Consider the following 25,206-nt stretch of genomic DNA (forward strand, 5'->3'; position numbering starts at 1 on the left):
TACATCTTAAATGAACCCAACGTGCCCATAATGGGGGATTTGAAGTATTTCTGAACCCAAAAACAAAACAAATGTAACAGTGTGCAGCTACCAGTCCCTAGATGTGATGTTCCTAAAACCTGGTGATCTGGCTATTAACCACTTACAGACTGGAAGATTTCCCCCCCTTAATGACCAGGCAATTTTTTTGCGATACGGCACTGTGTCGCTTTAACTGACAATTGAGCGGTCGTGCGATGCTGTACCCAAACAAAATTGACGTCCTTTTTTTCCCCACAAATAGAGCTTCTTTTGGTGGTATTTAATCACTTTTTAAACTTTTTTTTTTTAAATATCCCCCAAAAATATATAAAAAAATATTTTTTTCCTCAGTTTAGGCCGATACGTATTGTTCTACATATTTTTGGTAAAAAAAAAATCGCAATAAGTGTATATTGATTGGTTTGCGCAAAAGTTATAGGCCCGGATTCAGAAAGCAGTTACGACGACGGCGTATCTCCAGATACACCGTCGAGTGCGGGCCGTCGCATCTCGGCGTCTGATTCATAGAATCAGATACGCCTCAATGTTGCCTAGATACGAGCGGCGTAAGTCTTATCTTAGGGTGCAATATTTACGATGACCGCTAGGGGCGCTTCCCTAGACTTCCGCGTCGAATATGCAAATTAGGTAGATACGCCGATTCAGAAACGTACGTCCGCCCGGCATGGGTGCTCAACCTGTGGCCCTCCAGCTGTTGCAGAACTACAAGCCCCATAAGGCAATGCAAGCTGCTCAGTTACAAGCATAACTCCCAAAAGCAGAGGCATGATGGGGGTTGTAGTTCCATAACAGCTGGAGGACCACAGGTTGAGCACCCATGCCAAGGGCAACTTCTCAGATTTCTTGGTGGTTCCCGAAATTTGGGAAACCAAAGGGTTAATGCAAACTTTTACCCCTATACTCCCCCAAGGGCAACCTCTCAGATGTTGGTTTCTTGGCGGTTCCGGAACCAAAGCGTTAATGCAATCTTTCACCCCTATACCCCCCACCCCCCCAAGGGAAACTTCTCAGATGTTGGTGTCTTGGTGGTTCCCCAGCTTTGGGAAACCAAAGGGTTAATGCAAACTTTCACCCCTATACCCCCTCCCAGAGGGCAACTTCTCAGATGTTGGTTTCTTGGTGGTTCCTGAAATTTGGGGAACCAAAGGGTTAATGCAAACTTTCACCCCTATACCCCCCCCCAAAAGGCAACTTCTCAGATGTTGGTTTCTTGTCAGTTCCCTAGCTTTGGGGAACCAAAGGGTTAATGAAAACTTTCACCCCTATACCCCCCCCTAAGGCATGGGTGCTCAACCTGTGGCCCTCCAGCTGTTGCAGAACTACAAGCCCCATAAGGCAATGCAAGCTGCTCAGTTACAAGCATAACTCCCAAAAGCAGAGGCATGATGGGGGTTGTAGTTCTATAACAGCTGAAGGACCACAGGTTGAGCACCCATGCCCTAGGGGCAACTTCTCAGATGTTGGTTTCTTGGTGGTTCCCGAAATTTGGGGAACCAAAGGGTTAATGCAAACTTTTACCCCCTATACCCCCCCAAGGGCAACTTCTCAGATGTTGGTTTGTTGGCGGTTCCGGAACCAAAGCGTTAATGCAATCTTTCACCCCTATACCCCCCACCCCCCCAAGGGCAACTTCTCAGATGTTGGTGTCTTGGTGGTTCCCCAGCTTTGGGGAACCAAAGGGTTAATGCAAACTTTTACCCCTATACCCTCTCCCCAAGGGCAACTTCTCAGATGTTGGTTTCTTGGTGATTCCCGAAATTTGGGGAACCAAAGGGTTAATGCAAACTTTCACCCCTATACCCCCCCAAGGGCAACTTCCCAGATGTCGGTTTCTTGGCGGTTCCCCAGCTTTGGGGAACCAAAGGGTTAATGTAAACTTTCACCCCTATACCCCCCAAGGGCAACTTCTCAGATGTTGGTTTCTTGGAGGTTCCTGGAACCAAAGGGTTAATGCAAACTTTCACCCCTATTCCCCCCCCCCCAAAAGGCAACTTCCCAGATGTTGGTTTCTTGGCGATTCCCCAGCTTTGGGGAACCAAAGGGTTAATGTAAACTTTCACCCCTATACCCCCCAAGGGCAACTTCTCAGATGTTGGTTTCTTGGCGGTTCCTGGAACCAAAAGGTCAATGCAAACTTTCACCCCTATTCCACCCCCCCCAAAGGGCAACTTCTCAGATGTCGGTTTCTTGGTGGTTCCCGAAATTTGGGGAACCAAAGGGTTAATGCAAACTTTTACCCCCTATACCCCCCCCAAGGGCAACTTCTCAGATGTTGGTTTCTTGGCGGTTCCGGAACCAAAGCGTTAATGCAATCTTTCACCCCTATACCCCCCACCCCCCCAAGGGCAACTTCTCAGATGTTGGTGTCTTGGTGGTTCCCCAGCTTTGGGGAACCAAAGGGTTAATGCAAACTTTCACCCCTATACCCCCTCCCCAAGGGCAACTTCTCAGATGTTGGTGTCTTGGTGGTTCCCGAAATTTGGGGAACCAAAGGGTTAATGTAAACTTTCACCCCTATACCCCCCCCCCCCCCAAGGGCAACTTCTCAGATTTTGGTTTCTTGGTGGTTCCCGAAATTTGGGGAACCAAAGCGTTAATGCAAACTTTTACCCCCTATACACCCCCCCCCCCCAAGGGCAACTTCCCAGATGTCGGTTTCTTGGCGGTTCCCGGAACCAAAGGGTTAATGTAAACTTTCACCCCTATACCCCCCCCCCCCAAGGGCAACTTCTCAGATGTTGGTGTCTTGGTGGTTCCCCAGCTTTGGGGAGCCAAAGGGTTAATGCAAACTTTCACCCCTATACCCCCTCCCAGAGGGCAACTTCCCAGATGTCGGTTTCTTGGCGGTTCCGGAACCAAAGCGTTAATGCAAACTTTCACCCCTATACCCCCCCAAGGGCAACTTCTCAGATGCCCTTGGGGGGTATAGGGGTGAAAGTTTACATTAACCCTTTGGTCTCCCAAAGCTGGGAAACCACCAAGAAACCGCCAGGCTGGGTTCTGTAGGTATTGGTTTGTCGCTAGAGAAGAGTCTGAACCAATATTCCCAGCTGCCCTTGGAGGGGAAAAAAAAAATCTGCGTCGAAGAGCATTAACCCCTTCAAGGGCCACTACGGTGTCGCTAACGTTAGCGTCGTTGACCATAAGGGGGGGGGGGGGGCCCTTGGTCCTGCTTGCAATAGCAGACCCCTTTCACACCTTGGCTTAACAAGTGTGTGTGTGCATGAGATGTGTCTCTTCTCCTCCCCTTCCAGCCCAGGTCTGAGGCTGAGCCGGTGCTTTCCTCCCCTCCCATTGTCTATACAGCACATTGAGTTAATGCAGAATCCCAGCCCTGCTCTCTGCAGCCAGCTCTCCCTCCCTCCCTGTGTCTCTGCACCCCTCCGGAGTATCGATGTGATTGTCTCCCCCCCCCCCCCCATCTCTTTCCTTCCCTCCCCGGCCAGGGCTCTGCAGCTGTCTCTATACTGGGGAAAGGTGGAATCAGCATCCAGCATCACCGACAGCAGCATCAGCACCACTCGCAGCATCCTGAGTGTATCAGGGTAAGTCCCATCCTCCTCCCCAATGATAGCTGCGTCACCTCTGAGGTTGTGTTATCCTGGGGTACCCCTCCACCCAACCCCCCCCCCCCACCTTTTCCCTCCCAAGGCCTCCGCTAGCCACCGTTGTGGGGGGGGGATTCTCTGCAGTCGTTCCGCTTACCCTGTTGCTATGAGCTGGTGCAGTGCAATGTCTGGTGACTGCAGTGTGGACAAGATACTCTGCAGCATTGACATTCTACCCCCCCCCCCCCCTTAATTCAAATCCAGCGACACTAACTGTCTACTAACTTTTGGGAATTGCATAGGAAGCCCCAGTCACTTATAGGGCTTTGCAGTGGTGACCTTAAGTGTGCATGCTATGGGGGGGTTATATTGCATGCATAGCCAAGGATTGGTAAATGATGCTTGCGACAGGTTGCAATGGCCAGGCACATTATTACTGCAGAGGAATCAACCTGTGGCTGAGCACTAGGCATGCTGGGATTTGTAGTTCTACGACTGCCAAAGAACAACCTCCCCCCCCCCCCCCCAGGCTCATAGCTTGCTTGAATCCACCATTAGAATATTAGTGGCATGCATACCCTATTCCTTTTTTTTTTTTTTTTGCTTCTCTGGTCATGCTGGGACTTGTAGTCCTGAAAAGCAATGGGTTGCTTGCAGCTTATACCGAAGCCGGACTTGTTTAATGAGCAGAGCACTGATGACGTGTGTAGTACCGTAGCTGCAAAGACACCAAAGAGTTGTCACCTTTCTTTAGGTTACAGCAGGCGGAACTAATGAAAGATCATTGCTGATTGGCCGACCTGACTTTCTGCACTTTGTATGTGGCTTTTATTTCCTTTTTTTTTTTTGTGCCTGATGACAACCTTTATGTCTTGTTTGGCCCCGCAGGGTATGTATAGGAGGTGTGTGTGCGATGGGTTCAGCGGAGTGTCTGCCTATTGTGTTTCAGGCAGCGTCTTGTCTGCATCATTAGACTTCAGGTCGGTGCATGTTGCCCAGGTGAATGCCTGCGACAGGGTATACTAGGGGGGAAGGGGGGCAAGGGGGGGTATGATCTTTATTATCGAAGGCCACCGCCTATTAGGTGACAACTGTCTGTCTGTGAAGCTTGCTGGAGATTTGGGGACATGGGTCTGTGTATTTATTACAAATATGACTGCATAGTAAAGGCACATGCACATAGGGCACCATATAACCGCTGCAGTTCTGCCATGGTCACACAAGTGATGTCACACTTTCGACACAAGGCCATGACATTTTTTCCCAACCCCCCATCTCTGTAAAAGGTTAGCACACTGATGGATGTGGAGGCATTCTAAGGCTATGTAAACCATGTCTGGATGGGATCAAACATCACCAACGGTTCTCGTGTGATGGACCTGTTTAGCCATGGTGTTTGTGGTCCCTTGAAGGCCACTGACACTTCTTCCTATAAACTGATATGTTCTGTGGTGCTGTACTGTAGTAGGTGGTATGGAATGCTAAGGAATGGTAGAGGTGTTCATAGGTGGCATGGAATACTAAGGAAAGTTAGAGATATCCATAGGTGGCATGGAATACTAAGGAAAGTTAGAGATATCCATAGGTGGCATGGAATACTAAGGAATGTTAAAGATATCCATAGGTGGCAGGGAATACTAAGGAATTGTCGAGGTGTCCACAGGTGGCATGGAATAATAAGAAATGGTAGAGGTGTGTTCATAGGTGGCGTAGAATACTAAGGAATGGTAGAGATGTCCACAGGTGGCATGGAATATTAATAAATAGTAGAGGTGTCATTGGTGGCATGGAATACTAAGGAATGGTGGATGTGTTCACAGGTGGCACAGTATACTAAGGAATGGTAGAGATTTTCACAGGTGGCATGGAATATTAAGAAATGGTAGAGGTTTCCATAGGTGGCATGGAATACTGCCCAGGACAACTTTTCCTCCTGCCCACCCCTTGCCCCAGTCCTGGGTGTAATGGAATACTAAGGAATGGTAGAGGTGTTCATAGGTGGCATGCAATACTAAGGAATGGTAGAGGTGTTCATAAGTGGCATGGAATGCTAAGGAATGGTAGAGGTGTCTATAGGTGGCATCAAATACAAAGGAATGGTAGAGATGTCCACAGGTGGCATGGAATATTAAGGAGTGGTAGAGGTGTCCAAAGGTGGTATTGAATACTACGGAATTTGTTCAAGATGTCCACAGGTGGCATGTAATACTAAGGAAAAGTAGAGGTATCCATAGATGGCATGGAATACTAAGGAATGGTGGATGTTTTCGTAGGTGGCACAGTATGCTAAGGAATGGTAGAGATGTCCACAGGTGGCATGGAATATTAAGGAATGGTAGAGGTGTCCAAAGGTGGCATTGAACTCTAAGGAATGGTAGAGATGTCCACAGGTGTCATGGAATACTAAGAAATGGTAGAGGTGTTCATAGGTGTGTCCATAGGTGGAATGGGATGTTAATGAATAATAGAGGTGTTCATAGGTGGCATGAAATACAAATGAATGGTAGAGGTGTTCATAGGTGTGTCCATAGGTGGAATGGGATGTTAAGGAATGGCAGAGGTGTTCATAGGTGGCATGAAATACAAATGAATGGTAGAGGTGTTCATAGGTGGCATGAAATACAAATGAATGGTAGAGGTGTTTATAGGTGGCATGAAATACAAATGAATGGTCGAGGTATCAAAGGGTGGCAAGGGATATTAAGAAAGGGTAGAGGAGTCCATAGTTGGCATGGAATTCTAAGGAATGGTAGAGGAGTCCATATGGGGCATTTTAATACAAAGAAATGGTAGAGGTATCCACAGGTGGCATGGAATATTAAGGAATGGTAGAGGTGTCCAAAGGTGGCATTGAAATGTAAGGAATGGTAGAGATGTCCACAGGTGTCATGGAATACTAAGAAATGGTAGAGGTGTTCATAGGTGTGTCCATAGGTGGAATGGGATTTTAAGGAATGGTAGAGGTGTTTATAGGTGGCATCAAATTCAAATGAATGGTAGAGGTTTTTATAGATGACATGAAATACAAATGAATGGTAGAGGTATCAAAGGGTGGCAAGGGATATTATGAAAGGGTAGAGGTGTCCATAGGTGGCATGACATTCTAAGGAATGGTAGAGGTGTCCATATGGGGCATTAAATACAAAGGAATGATAGAGGTGTCCATCTATCTATCCATCTTCTGTGTTATCTCTTACAAACTGGCAAAACTTTTTTTTTCTTTTAGTTTTGAATGGAGTTGTTGGGTGTTAGGTTCTTGGTCAAGTTTTTATTGCTATCTATGTTCCTGCTCGGTAAATGAATCCTCTCTATTTTTCTTCTGACCCATGTCTCCAAGGCAGAAAGTGATGGGAAAACACAAAATGTTATCAAATACATAAATAATTGTACTTTTCTGGAGCCAGTCCATGGCTGCATACATATTGTAGTAGGCCGCCATGTTGGCATCAGGAAAATGGGAAACTGTATCAAATACGTACCGTAATTTTCCTTTCCTGGAGCCAATCCATGGCAACATACATATGGAAGTAGGCCGCCATGTTGGCATCAGGAAAACTGTATCAAATACTTACCGTAATTTTCCTTTCTGCAGCCAATCCATTGCAGAATACTAATGGTAGTAGGCCGCCATGTTGGTATCAGGAAAACTGTATCAAATACTTACCGTAATTTTCCTTTCCTGGAGCCAATCCATTGCAGCATACTATACTAATGGTAGTATGCTGCCATGGTGGCACCACGAAAATGGAAAATTGTAACAAATACTTATCATTGCAGTCTACTCCATACTAATCCATTGCAGTCTATATATGGTGATGTGCTACCATGTTGGCTCCAGGAATACAGAAAATTGTCGGTACAACAGTTTCAGTCAATCCATGGCAACATACATATGGTAGTAGGCCGCCATGTTGGCACCAGGAAAACTGATAATTGTATCAAATACTTATCGGAATTTTCCTTTCCTGGAGCCAATCCATTGCAGCATACATAGGGTAAGTCTGCTTTCATGTTGGCACCAGAAATATTGTAGGTACAACATGTTATATTTTTGTTTTTATTCTATTCCTATTTTATATCTTATTTTATTATACTTTATCATACTCTAAAATACTCAAAATTATGGAAAAAAAAATACTTATCATAATTTTCCTTTCCTGGGCCCAATCCCTTGCAGCATACATATGGTAGTGTGCTGCCATGTTGGCAACAGAAATACAAAAAATTGTAGGTACAACAGTTTCAGTCATTACTTTTCCTTCCCTTTTATTGTTTTATATTTTTTGTTTTTAATTTTATATTTTTGTTTTTATTTTATATCTTATTTTATTATACTTTATCATACTCTACTTTTCCTTTGCTTTTTATTTTTTATATATTTTTGTTTTGTATTCTTTATTTTTATATTTTTTGTTTTTATTTTATTCCTATTTTATATCTTATTTTATTATACTTTATCATACTCTAAAATACTCAAAAATATATACTTATCATAATTTCCTTTTCCTGGGGCCAATCCCGTGCAGGTAAGTGTGCTGCCATGTTGGCACCAGAAAATTGTAGGTAAAACAGTTTAAGTCATTACTTTTCCTTCCCTTTTTATTTTTTACATTTTTTGTTTTTTATTTTTATATTTTTTGTTTTTTATTTTTATTTTTTTGTTTTTATTTTATTCCTATTTTATATCTTATTTTATTATACTTTATCATACTCTAAAATACTCACAATTATGAAAAAATAAATAAAAATGATCATAATTTTCCTTTCCTGGGGCCAATCCTGTGCAGCATACATATGGTAAGTGTGCTTTCATGTTGGCTCCAGGAATACAGAAAATAGTATCAATTACTTATTAAAAATGTTCTTTCCTATTGCCAGTCCATGGCAACACACTAACATATGTACGCTGCCATGTTGGCGCCAGGAAATCTAGTTGTCCCCAGAGCAAGAAGCAATGGAGTAATCTTCCAATGGAGTAATCCACTGTGAAACCTTCCTCCGTGTAGGAACTCTGACTGGTCTTGTCTCTGCCCCTCCTGTATTTCTCCCCAGGCATCCTGTAGTGGGTGGGGCCTGCTTAGCCCCTCCCACAGCTATATTAGGAATCGGTAAAGGGGTGTGAAACGCGTTAGTTATTCTATTCTGTGGCGTTTGCTGTGTGGACTGTTTTTAGACAATAAAGATATTATTTTGGAGTGCGGCTATCCAGACTTTTTCGTTTCCACTTATTTAATATCTGGGTTTGCAAAGGTATCTGGCACCAAAAATAGTGAATTTCTATCCTATGTGGCTATTGAGGAATGTATTCAAATAAAAACATTTCTGCGCATGGTTACTGAGCGGCTCTGTTGTTCTAGGAGGGCGTCTATGGATGTTTTCCCTGAACATACCTCCAGCGCTCCCCCTGGGGTGTGCATCGGGCATGCTCTGTGATCGATCGCTGTGTACTTCCGACTCTGCTGATCACAGATCAAGGTAAAGGGCCAATCACAGCGCCTGTTTACCATGTGATCAGCTGTGTCAATCACTGCCCATCAGTGCAGCCTCAGCAATGCTCATCAGTGCAGCCTCACCAGTGCCGCCTCACCAATGTCCATTAGTGCAGCCATACCAGTGCCCATCAGTGCAGCCTCACCAGCGCAGTCTCATCAGTGCTTATCAGTGCAGCCTCACCAGTGCTCATCAGTGCCGCCTCACCAATGTCCATTAGTGCAGACATACCAGTGCCCATCAGTGCAGCATCACCAGTGCTCACCAGTGCAGTCTCATCAGTGCTTATCAGTAAAGAAGAAAAGTTATTCATTTGCAAAATTTGATAACAAAATAACTATGTCCTTCCTGAACATGCCTCCAGCGCTCCTCCTGGGGTGCGCATCGGGTGCGCTCTGTGATCGCTGTGTACTTCGGACTCTGCTGATTACAGATCAAGGTAAAGAGCCAATCACAGCGACCCTTTACCATGAGATCAGCTGTGTCCATCAGTCCCCATCAGTTATTCCTCACCAATGCCCATCAGTGCAGCCTCACCAGTGCTCATCAGTGCAGCCCCATCAGCGACATCTCACCAATGCCCATTAGTGCAGCCTCACCAGTGCAGCCCCATCAGTGCAGCCGGGATTACCAAGGACTGTCCAGTCACAGTATGGGGGCTCGTCCGGGCTTACCAAGGACTGTCCAGTCACAGTATGGGGGCTCGTCCGGGCTTACCAAGGGCTGACCAGTCACAGTATGGGGGCTCGTCCGGGATTACCAAGGGCTGACCAGTCACAGTATGGGGGCTCGTCCGGGCTTACCAAGGACTGTCCAGTCACAGTATGGGGGCTCGTCCGGGATTACCAAGGACTGTCCAGTCACAGTATTGCGGCTCGTCCGGGATTACCAAGGACTGTCCAGTCACAGTATGGGGGCTCGTCCGGGATTACCAAGGACTGTCCAGTCACAGTATAGGGGCTCGTCCGGGATTACCAAGGGCTGTCCAGTCACATTATGGGGGCTCGTCCGGGATTACCAAGGACTGTCCAGTCACAGTATGGGGGCTCGTCCGGGATTACCAAGGACTGTCCAGTCACAGTATGGGGGCTCGTCCGGGATTACCAAGGGCTGTCCAGTCACAGTATGGGGGCTCGTCCGGGATTACCAAGGGCTGTCCAGTCACAGTATGGGGGCTCGTCCGGGATTACCAAGAACTGTCCAGTCACAGTATGGGGGCTCGTCCGGGATTACCAAGAACTGTCCAGTCACAGTATGGGGGCTCGTCTGGGATTACCAAGAACTGTCCAGTCACAGTATGGGGGCTCGTCCGGGATTACCAAGGACTGTCCAGTCACAGTATGGGGGCTCGTCCGGGATTACCAAGGTTGAAAGATGCTGATCATTAGACTGTGGATGTCTAGTAGCAGTAAAAACGTTTTGGAGGAACAAATCTCTGATTTGGAGCTGAATATTGCAGAAATAGCTGGTTTTAATGGACATTCAATAGACTCTTAATTTGTATCTTGTTGTTTTTGGCTGTTGTTCTACTTTAAGGTGATAGCATGGGTTTTGAGTGTTAACAAGTATCTAAACCCAAGAGCAAAAATGTTTTATAAATTGCAACTTACCAGTCCTTATATGTAGTGGCTGCATTACTTTTTTTATATTACCAGGGTTTTTATCACCTGGTGATCCTGCCAGTAACAAACTTCCTGTCCTAGGTAACAACACTCATGCCGCGTACGCACGATCGGACATTCTGACAACAAAACCGTGGATTTTTTTTTTTCCGACAGATGTTCGTTCAAACTTGTCTTGCATACACACGGTCACACAAATGTTGTCGGAAATTAAGAACGCGATGACGTACAACACGTACGGCGATCCAGAGGAAAATGAAGTTCACTGATTCCAAGCATGCATCGAATTGATTCCGAGCATGTGTAGGATTTTTGTGCGTTGAATTGTCCACACACGGTCGGAATTTCCGACAGCAACTTTTGTTGTTGGAAAATTTGAGAACCAGCTCTCAAATTTTTTGTTGTCGGAAATTCCGACAGCAAATGTCCGATGGAGCCTACACACGGACGGATTTTCCGACAACAAGCTCACATTAGCTGTCGGAAATTCCAACCGTGTGTGCGCGGCATAACTGTCCAGCAGCGTTTTTACCCTAGGACAGAACCACAGAATACCGCCCCCTCTCCTCATCCCTATATCATAGGAGGAGGGGTTCTAAAGTCCAGCGGAGAAACCACTGTTATGGCCCATACACATGATCGGACTTTCCGACAACAACGGTCTGACGGACGTGTTATGTCGGACAATCCGAACGCCTGTGCGCTCCATCAATGGACAAATGTTTGCTGTGAATGCTCTCAAACTTTCCGACAACGAATGTCCGATGGAGGATAATCCGATTGTGTGTACACAAGTCCATCGGACTAAAGCCCAAAGTACAAACACGCATGCTCAGAACCAATGCTAAACATTAGACAACAATAGCAGAAGTTGCCCAAAGGGTGGCGGTAAAGAGCTGAAAAACCACGTGACTTGGTGAATGTTGGCTGAAAAAGTTCTGCCGTCTGTATGCAGAACAAGTTCACGGGCCACGCCCTTCAGACAAAAATCCACGGGAAAGTCCGATGGAAGTCCCATCGTGTGTGCGAGGCTTTAGATATGCCCAGCGCAGGAAGTTATCAGCCGAGATTTCTGGCAGGATTAACAGGAATATATTTTTGCACTTATCAAACAGACATAAGAAAATGATTTTTAACAGATGAAAAGCGAGAGAAAAGGGAAATTGGGGCCCTTTAATATTTTTTTTTTATAAAAAGAAATTACAAAAAAAAGGGATATCTGGGACCTTGGGGACCTCCGGACCCCTAAAAGAAAAAAAAAAAATTGACCCATTAATAAAAAATAAAATACAAATATATTAAAAAAAAATATATTTTTTTTATTTAAAAATAAATAAAAAAAGGGGGGTTGCCATCTGGGGGCCTCCGGGCCCCTGGGGACCTCCGGACCCCCTTCTTTTTTTTTTTTTTAAAGGGGGTTGCCATCCGGGGCCCTGGGGACCTCCGGGCCCCTTACAGGTGTACTGCCTGTACCCCCCTGATGGCGGCCCTGATGACAGGTGCTCTTTGTTACTAATCTAGTTTTTGATGGAAATGTTTATGAACAGGGTGTCCTTTCTTTGTAGCAGGCCTTTAATCCTTCTGGGAATAAAGTGATTTAGAAGATAGGAGTGGGGGAAATGGATCTCCCGGCTGCTTAGTGACAGTTGATTTTATGGCCCCATGCTTTCCCAGGTGTGATGGTTTATTGCATCCTTTATGCTAAATGCATTAAACATTCAGCTAGAAGGAGAAACACAATGGTGGTGCCTGGCAGAGCGGGACCCGGCGGGTACACCTCATTATTCTCTGGTGTTCTTCCTGAGGCTTGCCTGGCAGAGCGGGACCCGGCGGGTACACCTCATTATTCTCTGGTGTTCTTCCTGAGGCTTGCCTGGCAGAGCGGGACCCGGCGGGTACACCTCATTATTCTCCGGTGTTCTTCCTGAGGCTTGCCTGGCAGAGCGGGACCCGGCGGGTACACCTCATTATTCTCTGGTGTTCTTCCTGAGGCTTGCCTGGCAGAGCGGGACCCGGCGGGTACACCTCATTATTCTCCGGTGTTCTTCCTGAGGCTTGCCTGGCAGAGCGGGACCCGGCGGGTACACCTCATTATTCTCCGGTGTTCTTCCTGAGGCTTGCCTGGCAGAGCGGGACCCGGCGGGTACACCTCATTATTCTCCGGTGTTCTTCCTGAGGCTTGCCTGGCAGAGCGGGACCCGGCGGGTACACCTCATTATTCTCCGGTGTTCTTCCTGAGGCTTGCCTGGCAGAGCGGGACCCGGCGGGTACACCTCATTATTCTCTGGTGTTCTTTCTGAGGCTTGCCTGGCAGAGCGGGACCCGGCGGGTACACCTCATTATTCTCTGGTGTTCTTCCTGAGGCTTGCCTGGCAGAGCGGGACCCGGCGGGTACACCTCATTATTCTCTGGTGTTCTTCCTGAGGCTTGCCTGGCAGAGCGGGACCCGGCGGGTACACCTCATTATTCTCTGGTGCCTCTCCTGAGGCTTGGAGACCAATGGAACTCTCTGTATTGATTGCTGTAATGCAGTCAGCTTGCATTTGCTGTACAGTAATAAATATGCTGCTCTTGTTTTGTTTTTTTTTTTGTTTTTTTTTATTCAATTGCTAAGTGCTGCAGCAAAAAAAAAAACTTTGAGTGTAAAATGTCAGTGATTGGAGGAGCAGTGCACACCACTCAGGGCATGAGAATTCTGGTCATTGGAGCAGTGCACACCACTCAGGGAGTGAGAATGCTGGTGATTGGAGCAGTGCACACCACTCAGGGCATGAGAATGCTGGTGATTGGAGCAGTGCACACCACTCAGGGCATGAGAATGCTGGTGATTGGAGGAGCAGTGCACACCACTCAGGGCATGAGAATTCTGGTCATTGGAGCAGTGCACACCACTCAGGGCATGAGAATTCTGGTCATTGGAGCAGTGCACACCACTCAGGGCGTGAGAATGCTGGTGATTGGAGCAGTGCACACCACTCAGGGCATGAGAATGCTGGTGATTGGAGGAGCAGTGCACACCACTCAGGGAGTGAGAATGCTGGTGATTGGAGGAGCAGTGCACACCACTCAGGGCATGAGAATTCTGGTCATTGGAGCAGTGCACACCACTCAGGGCGTGAGAATGCTGGTGATTGGAGCAGTGCACACCACTCAGGGCATGAGAATGCTGGTGATTGGAGGAGCAGTGCACACCACTCAGGGAGTGAGAATGCTGGTGATTGGAGCAGTGCACACCACTCAGGGCATGAGAATGCTGGTGATTGGAGCAGTGCACACCACTCAGGGAGTGAGAATGCTGGTGATTGGAGCAGTGCACACCACTCAGGGAGTGAGAATGCTGGTGATTGGAGCAGTGCACACCACTCAGGGAGTGAGAATGCTGGTGATTGGAGGAGCAGTGCACACCGCTCAGGGAAAGTGCTGGTGATTGGAGGAGCAGTGCACACCACTCAGGAAGTAAGAGTGCTGGTGATTGGAGGAGCAGTGCACACCACTCAGGGCATGAGAATGCTAACGATTGGAGGAGCAGTGCACACCGCTCAGGGCATGAGAATGCTGGCGATTGGAGGAGCAGTGCACACCACTCAGGGCATGAGAATGCTGGTGATTGAAGGAGCAGTGCACACCACTCAGGGCATGAGAATGCTGGCGATTGGAGGAGCAGTGCACACCGCTCAGGGCATGAGAATGCTGGTGATTGAAGGAGCAGTGCACACCACTCAGGGCATGAGAATGCTGGCGATTGGAGCAGTGCACATCACTCAGGAAGTAAGAGTGCTGGTGATTGGAGGAGCAGTGCACACCACTTAGGGAAAGTGCTGGCGATTGGAGCAGTGCACCCCACTCAGGGCGTGAGAATGCTGGCGATTGGAGCAGTGCACACCACTCAGGGCATGAGAATGCTGGTGATTGGAGGAGCAGTGCACACCACTCAGGGCATGAGAATGCTGGTGATTGGAGCAGTGCACACCACTCAGGGCATGAGAATGCTGGTGATTGGAGGAGCAGTGCACACCACTCAGGGCGTGAGAATGGTGGTGATTGGTGCAGTGCACACCACTCAGGGAGTGAGAATGGTGGTGATTGGTGCAGTGCACACCACTCAGGGAGTGAGAATGCTGGTGATTGGTGCAGTGCACACCGCTCAGGGAAAGTGCTGGTGATTGGTGCAGCGCACACCGCTTGGGGCGTCACACTGCTACTCTAAAACGCCAGGAGCATCCCTAGTCTTCAGAGGTGTGACACTTTCCCCAGCACACTGCTCTAATCAAGAACAGCATTTTTTTTTCTGTGCATGCAGCCTGATGCCGCGTACACACAACCGTTTTTCGGGTTGTAAAAAATGACATTTTTAATGGTCTAGAAAAAACTACGTTTTTTTCAACTCGATCATTAAAACGGCCTTGCCCACAAACGATCGTGAAAAAAAATGCTCTAGCAAAGCGCGGTGACGTACAACACGTACGACGGCACTATAAAGGGGAAGTTCAATGCGGATGGCGCCACCCTTTGGGCTGCTTTAGCTGATTCCGTGTTAGTAAAAGATGATTCGCGCTTTTCAGTCTGTTACAGCGTGATGAATGTGCTTACTCCATTACGAACGCTAGTTTTACCAGAACGAGCGCTCCCGTCTCATAACTTGCTTCTGAGCATGCGCGTTTTTTCACGTCATTAAAGCCCACACACGACCATTTTTTGCGACGTAAAAAAAACGGCAACGTTAAAAACGACGTGAAAAATTAGAGCATGTTTGAAATTTTTAATGGCCATTTTTTACATCGTGAAAAATGCTCTGGAGCCCACCACACGATCGTTTTTGGAGCAGTTTGTGGCAACTGAAGTGTATGCAGTGGCTTTACTAGGGTTGGTGTCACCCGGTGCGGTAAAACATGGTGTCACCCCCCCTCTGTCTAGGCTGCCCAGCACCAAGCAGGCAGCGCACCCCAAACCAGCCCCTGTAAATGATAGTATAGGGCAGTATAGTGGCAGGTTAGGGTAGTATAGAGTGGTATAGTGGCAGGTTGGTGTAGTGGGGTGGTATAGGACAGGTTAAGGTGGTATAGGGGATGTTGGGGTGATATAGGGTAGTTTGGGGTGGTATAGGGTAAGTTAGGGTTGCATAGGGAAGGTTGGGGTGGTATAGGGCAAGTTAGGGTGGTACAGGGCAGGTTGGGGTGGTATAGTGCAAGTTAGGATGGCATGGCAAAGGTTGGGGTGGTACAGAGCAAGTTAGGGTGGCATTGGGCAGGTTGGGTTGGTATAGGGCAAGTTATAGTGGCATAGGGCAGATTGGGGTGGTACAGGGCAAGTTAGGGTGGCACAGGGCAAGTTGGGGTGGCATGGGAAAGTTTGGGATGGTACAGGGCAGGCTGGTGTGGTACAGGGCAGACTGTGGTGGCACAGGGCAGGCTGGGGTGGTACAGGGCAGGCTGGGGTGGTACAGGGCTGTTTGGGGGGGTACAGGGCAGGCTGGGGTGGTATAGGGCTGTTTGGGGTGGTACAGGGCAGGCTGGGGTGGTACAGGGCAGGCTGGGGTGGCACAGAGCAGGCTAGGGTGGTACAGGGCAGGCTGGGATTGCACAGGGCAGGCTGGGCATGTCAGCTAAATAAAAAAAACGGGATGGTGTCACCCCTCTAGCGGGTGTAACCCGGTGCGAACCGCACCCCCCGCACCCTCCTAGCAACGCCTCTGAGTGTATGTAAAGTGAATTAGTCCTGTTTTTTGTGGTCTGTGTCCCACTGGTCAGATTCACCCCTTTATTTTTCTGGTGACCACACAAGTTGAAATGGAAATCTTACATTTTTCAGTTGTCATGAGAGTAAGGAATACATAGAAAAGGTTCAGTTTGATTTTTTTTTTATGTGTTTCTATCCCCAAGGGCAAAGTACATCTACACATTCTCTCTTCCTAGGTGTTAAGTGAGTCTTTATCGCAGTCATGCGATAAAAAAATGCCGTTCTTCATTAGAGCGGAGTGCTAAGTGTCACACCTCTGGAGACCTTGGCTGCTGCTAGTGTGGTGGAGCACCAATCCAAAACAACCCCCTGCACACTGCTCCAATCAACAGCAATCTCACTCCTTGAGCCTATTGATTGGAGAAAAAGAAAAATTAATTGTTTTATTCTAGACTTGTTCTAGACCTATTCTGTATCGAGCAGACCAGACTTTGTTTGTGAACAGGTGCGTGCGTGACTGCGCGTGTTCTTGTGCATGGTGTGTAGGGCAGCCCATTCATTTCATGAGAAAGAAGTCCCTGACCTGCAGGGCTTTTTTTCTCAGAGAATAGGTACAGGAACTCAATGTGTTACCCCCCCCCCCACAAAACAACCCTCCTCCCCCCACACGCACACACGCCAAGCAGCGTCAAATAGTAGGTGTGGCCAAATTTCACTAATAATGGGAGGGTCTTAAAGGGGCAATAAATACCAGTTGTGCATTACGTCCATAGTGCATAATTTAGGAGTGCATTACACATGAAGCGCAGAATTCAGGAGTGCACTATGTACAGAGTGCAGAGTTCTGGGGTGCTCTACATACAGAGTGCAGAGTTCAGGAATGCACTACACACAGAGTGCAGAGTTCAAGGGTACATAATGTACAGAGTGCAGAGTTCAGCAGTGCGCTATGTACATCGTGCTGAGTTCAGGGGTGCTCTACATAGAGTGCAGAGTTCAGCAGTGTGCTACATACATAGTGCAGAGTTCAGGGGTGCTCTACATACAGAGTGCAGAGTTCTGGGGTGCTCTACATACAGAATGCAGAGTTCAGGAATGCACTACACACAAAGTGCAGAGTTCAAGGGTACATAATGTACAGAGTGCAGAGTTCAGCAGTGCGCTATGTACATCGTGCTGAGTTCAGGGGTGCTCTACATAGAGTGCAGAGTTCACCAGTGTGCTACATACATAGTGCAGAGTTCAGGGGTGCTCTACATACAGAGTGCAGAGTTCAGGGAAGCACTACACACAGAGTGCAGAAATCAGGGGTGCACACAGGGTATAGAGTTCAGGGGTGTGCTACATACATAGTGCAGAGTTCAGCTGTGCTCTACATACAGAGTGCAGAGTTCAGGGATGCACTACACACAGAGAGCAGAAATCAGGGGTGCACACAGGGTATAGAGTTCAGGGGTGTGCTGCATACAGAGTTCATGGGTGCGCTACATACAAAGTGTAGAGTTTGGTGATGCGCTACATACAGAGTGCAGAGTTCAGGGGTGCTCTACACACAGAGTGCAGAAATCAGGGGTGCACACAGGGTATAGAGTTCAGGGGTGTGCTACATACAGAGTTCATGGGTGCGCTACATACAAAGTGTACAGTTTGGTGATGCGCTACATACAGAGTGCAGAGTTCAGGGGTGCTCTACACACAGAGTGCAGAAATCAGGGGTGCACACAGGGTATAGAGTTCATGGGTGCGCTACATACAAAGTGTAGAGTTTGGTGATGCGCTACATACAGAGTGCAGAGTTCAGGGGTGCGCTACACACAGGGGGCCAGATTCAAGAAGCTATGGTTGCGCGCGGTGCAATAGCTGTTTTGCTCCCGCGTAGCGAATGCCCCTGATTCAGGAACATCGCTACGCGGACTGCAGCCTAGGATATGACAGACATAAGCCTCCTTATGCCTTCATATCTCAGGCTGCATTCTTGCGTTGGCCGCTAGGGGGCGCGGCCATTGTGATCGGCGTATAGTATGCAAATTGCATACTACCACCGATTCACAAAAGTTGCGCGGGCCCTGCGCACGCAAGGTACGGAGTTTCCGTACGGCGACTTTAGCGCAAGGCTGCTCCTGCTATAGCAGGGGCAACCTATGCTAAAGTATAGCCGCCCTTCCCGCTCGTGAAATTTAAATTTCACGTCGTTTACGTAAGTGATTCGTGAATGGCGCTGGACGCCATTCACGTTCACTTCGAAGCAAATGACGTCCTTGCGACGTCATTTGCCGCAATGCACGTCGGGAAAGTTTCCCGACGGAGCATGCGCTGTTCGCTCGGCGCGGGAGCGCGCCTAATTTAAATGATTCCCGCCCCCGGCGGTCTCATTTGCATTAGGCGCCCTTACGCCGGGCTATTTAGCATATCGCCCGCGCAATTTACGGAGCTACTGCTCCGTGAATCGCGGGCATTTCAAAATATTTGCGTGGGCGCAGAGCAAAAATCGTTGCCCTTTGCCCACGCAAATATTGCACGGATCTACCTGAATCTGGCCCAGGGTGTAGAATTCAGGGGTGCTCTACATACAGAGTGCAGAGTTCATGGGTGTGCTACAAACAGGGTGTAAAGTTCAGGGGTGCGCTGCATACAGAGTGCAGAGTTTATGGGTGCGCTACACACAGGGTGTAGAATTCAGGGGTGCTCTACATACAGAGTGCAGAGTTCAGGTGTGCGCTACACACAGGGTGTAGAATTCAGGGGTGCTCTACATACAGAGTGCAGAGTTTAGCCCTTTTCCACAGTTGCTTACCTCTACATCCTCCATTGACATCCTACTTTCCTCACTCTACAGCTCTGACCTCTGCACATCCCCTCCCACTGCCCTCATCTTCACGGCCAATCCTTAAAACTCCACCATCTTCCACGTCTCTTACTTTTATTGCCATATTATGCTGAAGCACCCAGTCGGCTCTAGTACCCCCCCACACACTGTAGGGGGCTCCTCCCCTCACTCTTGCAGGGGTATCATCGATATTCGGCACCAGGAAAAAAGTGGCGCCACGCTGTTTGGCCTGTGTGGCGATGTGCGTGGATGCCGATGCGTGGGGTGCAATTCAGAATTATTGGCACCCCCACACATTTTCTGTTGCGTTTCTGTGCTTGTTGGGAACGCGTGAATCTTTGCACAGGTTGTCCACACGCATAGTTGTGAACCAAGCCAGAAGTACAGGGACAAAATATGTGATTACTTATGTTGGTTGGTGTGGTGTAAGGAGACTCATATGGGGGTTGCCTGCACCCGCCATGTTTTTAAGGACAGATCTATCTTTTTTATGGTGGTGAGTTTATACTGTGCGTGATTTTCTAGGTTTATATAATTTTTATAATAAATTATACAATTAACACATTGTTCTGGAAGTCTTCTGTGTTTTTGGAGTATTGATGAATGTATGGATAATCTGTCATTGAAAGCCTGATTCAAAGATGGAGTTACATTTGAGAGAGAAAGCTCGGGGGGTGAATATCATGTCTGCAGTCTCTGACTATCTCTTGTATCATGTCTTTATTCTCTGACCATCTCCTGTATCATGTCTGCAGTCTCTGACTATCTCTTGTATCATGTCTTTATTCTCTGACCATCTCCTGTATCATGTCTGCATTCTCTGACCATCTCTTGTATCATGTCTGCAGTCTCTCACCATCTCCTGTATCATGTCTGCATTCTCTGATCATCTCCTGTATCATGTCTGCAGTCTCTCACCATCTCCTGTATCATGTCTGCATTCTCTGATCATCTCCTGTATCATGTCTGCAGTCTCTGACAATCTATTGTATCATGTCTGCATTCTCTGACCATCTCTTGTATCATGTCTGCAGTCTCTGACCATCTCTTGTATCATGTCTGCAGTCTCTGACCATCTCTTGTATTATGTCTGCATTCTCTGACCATCTCTTGTATCATGTCTGCATTCTCTGACCATCTCTTGTATCATGTCTGCAGTCTCTGACCATCTCTTGTATCATGTCTGCAGTCTCTGACCATCTCTTGTATCATGTCTGCATTCTCTGACCATCTCTTGTATCCTGTCTGCATTCTCTGACCATCTCTTGTATCATGTCTGCATTCTCTGACCATCTCTTGTATCATGTCTGCATTCTCTGACCATCTCTTGTATCATGTCTGCATTCTCTGATCATCTCTTGTATTATGTCTGCATTCTCTGACCATCTCTTGTATCATGTCTGCATTCTCTGACCATCTCTTGTATCATGTCTACAGTCTCTGACCATCTCTTGTATTATGTCTGCATTCTCTGACCATCTCTTGTATCATGTCTGCATTCTCTAACCATCTCTTGTATCATGTCTTTATTCTCTGACCATCTCCTGTATCATGTCTGCATTCTCTGACAATCTCTTGTATCCTGTCTGCATTCTCTGACCATCTCTTGTATCATGTCTGCAGTCTCTGACCATCTCTTGTATCATGTCTGCAGTCTCTGACCATCTCCTGTTTCATGTCTGCATTCTCTGACCATCTTTTGTATCATGTCTTTATTCTCTGACCATCTCTTGTATCATGTCTGCATTCTCTGACCATCTCCTGTATCATGTCTGCTTTCTCTGACCATCTCTTGTATCATGTCTGCATTCTCTCACCATCTCTTGTATCATGTCTGCATTCTCTGACCATCTCTTGTATCATGTCTGCAGTCTCTGACCATCTCTTGTATCATGTCTGCATTCTCTGACCATGTCTGCAGTCTCTCACCATCTCCTGAATTGTGTCTGCATTCTCTAACCATCTCTTTTATCATGTCTTTATTCTCTGACCATCTCCTGTATCATGTCTGCAGTCTCTGACCATCTGTTGTATCATGTCTGCAGTCTCTGACCATCTCTTGTATCATATCTGCAGTCTCTGACCATCTCTTGTATCATGTCTGCATTCTCTGACCATCTCCTGTATCATGTCTGCAGTCTCTGACCATCTGTTGTATCATGTCTGCAGTCTCTGACCATCTCTTGTATCATGTCTGCATTCTCTGACCATCTCTTGTATCATGTCTGGAGTCTCTGACCATCTCTTGTATCATGTCTGCATTCTCTGACCATCTCTTGTATCATGTCTGCAGTCTCTGACCATCTCTTGTATCATGTCTGCACACTCTGACCATCTCTTGTATCATGTCTGCAGTCTCTCACCATCTCTTGTATCATGTCTGCAGTCTCTGACCATCTCTTGTATCATGTCTGGAGTCTCTCACCATCTCTTGTATCATGTCTGCATTCTCTGACCATCTCTAGTATTTTATTCCCTAGGGTCTCTTCTAAGCCAAAAATGTATACTGTTCGGGGGTTATAAAAAAAATTCTAGCAAAAAAACAGATTTAAGCAAAAAGTGCCAGAAAAGGCCTGGTCTTCAAGTGGTTTAAGGACCCCTGTCATGAGAGAAATATGGGGGGGTGCTGTTTTTGTTCTCCATCTGGAAATGTATGTTGCTTGGCCGTGTCTGGCTCTTATGCTTCTGGGGGTCACAAAGCCAGAATAAGCATGCTGTAAGTGAAAATTAGAATTCCTTCTTCTCATGCTTGTCCTGTAGCATTCTCAGAAGAGAGGTGAACAGCGGCAGCATCCTTGCTTCTGTCATGACCGGTTCCCTTTATAATTCTTGCCTGATTTTGTCTTGTCCTGTCCTCTAGGAAGAAGATGGATCTCCCTTTATCTGATGCATTCTTCCAGGTGGACCTCCTCCGAGAGCTCCTGCTCAACGGCAGCTTCAACGACAGCCTGTTCAACAGCACCGGTGACCGCTTCCTGCCGTTCGGTGTCCAGGTCACCATAGTGGTGGTGTACCTCATCGTCTGTGTGGTGGGGCTTGTGGGGAACTGTGCTGTCATGTATGTCATCGTCAGGTAAGGTTCTGGTTTGTATACTTTAAAGCTGGCCATAGTCACATGGACCCGTACTCAAATGTTAACTTGCATTACCTGTACAGGTGCACCCAATTGACATTTTTTGGTGAAACTAGTAATGCAGGATGCCGAAATATTCAACCGAAAATGACAGCCTTTTAAAAAAATACAGTACAGTGGAACCTCGGTTTAAGAGTAACTTGGTTTGAGAGCGTTTTGATTTGCGAGCAACTTTTAAAAAAAAATTCTGACTCGGTTTGCGAGTGTTGACTCGCAAGACAAGCAGAATTCAAGCCAAATAGGCCTGCAGTACCTCATTTGGCCTGAGGTACGGGGGCGCAGAAGCAGAGCCGAAAATAGGCCTGCAGTACCTCATTTGGGCTAAGGTACGAGGGCACAGGAAACGAGCCGAAGTATCCTCGGGTCTTTTCAGCCATTTTCGGCGCTCTCTGGCACCCCCCACCTCTGGCCGCATTCGGTATTGCATCCCATTGAAGTCAATGCTTAACAAATTATTTTCGTTTCCATTGACTTCGATAGGAAAACTTGCTTTGATATGCGAGTACTTTGGATTACAAGCATACTCCTGGAACGAGTTATGCTCGTAATCCGAGGTTCAACTGTATGTATGTTTTTATATATAATTGTATTATATTCAACTTTTTAATTAATATCATGTATTTAAATAAATATGAATTTCCACACTTCAGGAATATGGCCCCAACAGTGCTCACTGGAACATTCAGAAGTTTAGAAATCCTTCTGTAACCAACGCCATCAGCATGTTTTGCAAAAATAAGGGTGCAAAGGTCTTGAGGGAGCTCTTTGCTTTTACCCATCATGAGATGTTTCTTAAACATACCGATACATATCGTAACTCTGAGTGCGGGCCGTCGCATCTACAAGTCCCATGATGCATAGCAAGACTCTGACAGCCACAAGCATGACACCCAAAGGCAGAGACATGATGGGAATTGTAGTTTTGCAACATCTGGAGGTCCGCTAATTGCATATCCCTGCCCTATTTTGTAGAAGCTATGGGCTGGATTCAGGTAGGAGATACGCCGTCGTATCTCTGAGTTGCGGCGTCGTATCTATGCGCCTGATTCAGAGAATTAGTTACGCATAGATTTCCCTAAGATCCGACTGGCGTAAGTGTCTTACACCGTCGTATCTTAGGCTGCATATTTACGCTGGCCGCTAGGTGGCGCTTCCGTTGATTTACGTGAGGAATATGCTAATTAGGTAGATACGCCGATTCACAAACGTACGTACGCCCGTTTTTTGTTACGTCGTTTACGTTAGGCTTTTTCGGCGTAAGGTTGCTCCTGCTTTTATGAGGCGTACGCAATGTTAAGTATGGACGCCGTTCCCGCGTTGAATTTTGACATTTTTACGTCGTTTGCGTAAGTCGTTTGCGAATAGGGCTGTACGTAAGTTACGTTCACGTCTAAAGCATTGACGATTTGCGGCGGAATTTCGAGCATGCGCACTGGGATTCTTTTACGAGCATGCGCCGTTCGTAAAAAACGTCAAATACGCGGGGTCATGTTAAATTAAAATAAAACATGCCCACAACATCCCCATTTGAATTAGGCAGGCTTACGCCGGCCCACATACGTTACGCCGCCGTAACTTAGGGCGCAAGTTCTTTCTGAATACGTAACTTGCGCCCAAATTTACGGCGGCGTAACGTACCTGAGATACAATACGCCAGCAGAAAGATCCGCTGATCTTTCTGAATCAAGCCCTATAACTTTTGCGCAAACCAATCAACAAACGCTTATTGCGATTTTTTTTTTTTTACCAAAAATATGTAGAAGAATGCGTATCGGCCTAAACTGTGGGAAAAAATATGTTTTTATATATATTTTTGGTGGATTTTTATTATAGCAAAAAGTAAAAAATATTGAATTTTTTTCAAAGTTGTCGCTCTTTTTTTGTTCATAGCGCAAAAAATAAAAAACGCAGAGGTGATCAAATACCACCAAAAGAAATCTCTAAGGTCTAAGGTCCCCGAAACCAAAGAACTAAGGGGGGGAAGAATGGGCCGATTAGGACTATCACGGTACTTGTACATAGGTGAAAAATGAGGGTACATATTTAAAACAAAAAATAAACTTTATTCAAAACATGGACAGACATAATCACACAATTAAAATAATAACCAATGACAACACCATACTGAAGGTCCCCAGGTAGGGAGAAAAACACGATGGGTATAAGGTTATGACAGTCTCAACTAGTTTCGCGGAATATTCCGCTTCCTCAGGAGAAAATCTAGACAGGTCCCGCCAAGATGAAAACAGCGGGCGTAACCCTACAGGGTCCCGTGTGGTAGCCAGGGGAGACACATGGAAGGAGTGTCCTGCTAGTCTTGATAACAAGAAAGGTGGTGATATGTAGGGGGGTCCCGGGAGCAGGAGCCCAATGGTAGCACCTGTTGAAGTGCATGTGGGTTCAGCACAACATGTGAAGGTGGTGAAAATATATGGGATAGGAGGGGTCACTCGAGGTCCCATGGTAGCATCAGGCTAATGATGCTAGCATCTGATGCTGTGGACTGGATAAAGTCGCAGCAGTCCCGGGACCCATTTTTCACCTATGTACAAGTACCGTGATAGTCCTAATCGGCCCATTCTTCCCCCCTTGGTTCTTTGGTTCGGGGACCTTAGACCCAAAAAATTTCTACGTTTGTTTTCTTCTTTGCAGAGAGATTCCATCTTCACTGTGGGCATGTGAAGCCCGCTAGGAGTCTGTTCCAGGATATGGTGCTGCTGGCTACCCAGCATGCACCTCGCGATCTCGCTCATGCGCAGTATATACAGGCCATAGCGCAGGAAGATTATCCTGCTGGCAGCGACGGAGGAAGTGCCCGCCCCGTTGTTATGGCTATGAAGATAATCTGTTGTCTCCTGGGATTGATGA

General features: G+C 47.0%; 1 protein-coding gene across 1 annotated transcript in view; it reads left to right on the forward strand.

The window, feature by feature from the left end:
- The first annotated feature begins 3,315 nt into the window (after positions 1-3,315).
- The window catches only part of OPRL1 (opioid related nociceptin receptor 1), an 82,041-nt gene continuing 60,150 nt past the window's right edge, over positions 3,316-25,206 (forward strand). The window contains exons 1-2 of the mRNA XM_040330336.1: positions 3,316-3,587; positions 22,066-22,278. Coding sequence (XP_040186270.1) covers positions 3,361-3,587; positions 22,066-22,278 — 440 coding nt within the window. The 5' untranslated portion in view covers positions 3,316-3,360. The remainder of the gene's footprint in view (positions 3,588-22,065; positions 22,279-25,206) is intronic.

The sequence above is a fragment of the Rana temporaria genome, chromosome 12 (genome assembly GCF_905171775.1).
Source record: "Rana temporaria chromosome 12, aRanTem1.1, whole genome shotgun sequence".
Classification (NCBI taxonomy): domain Eukaryota; kingdom Metazoa; phylum Chordata; class Amphibia; order Anura; family Ranidae; genus Rana; species Rana temporaria.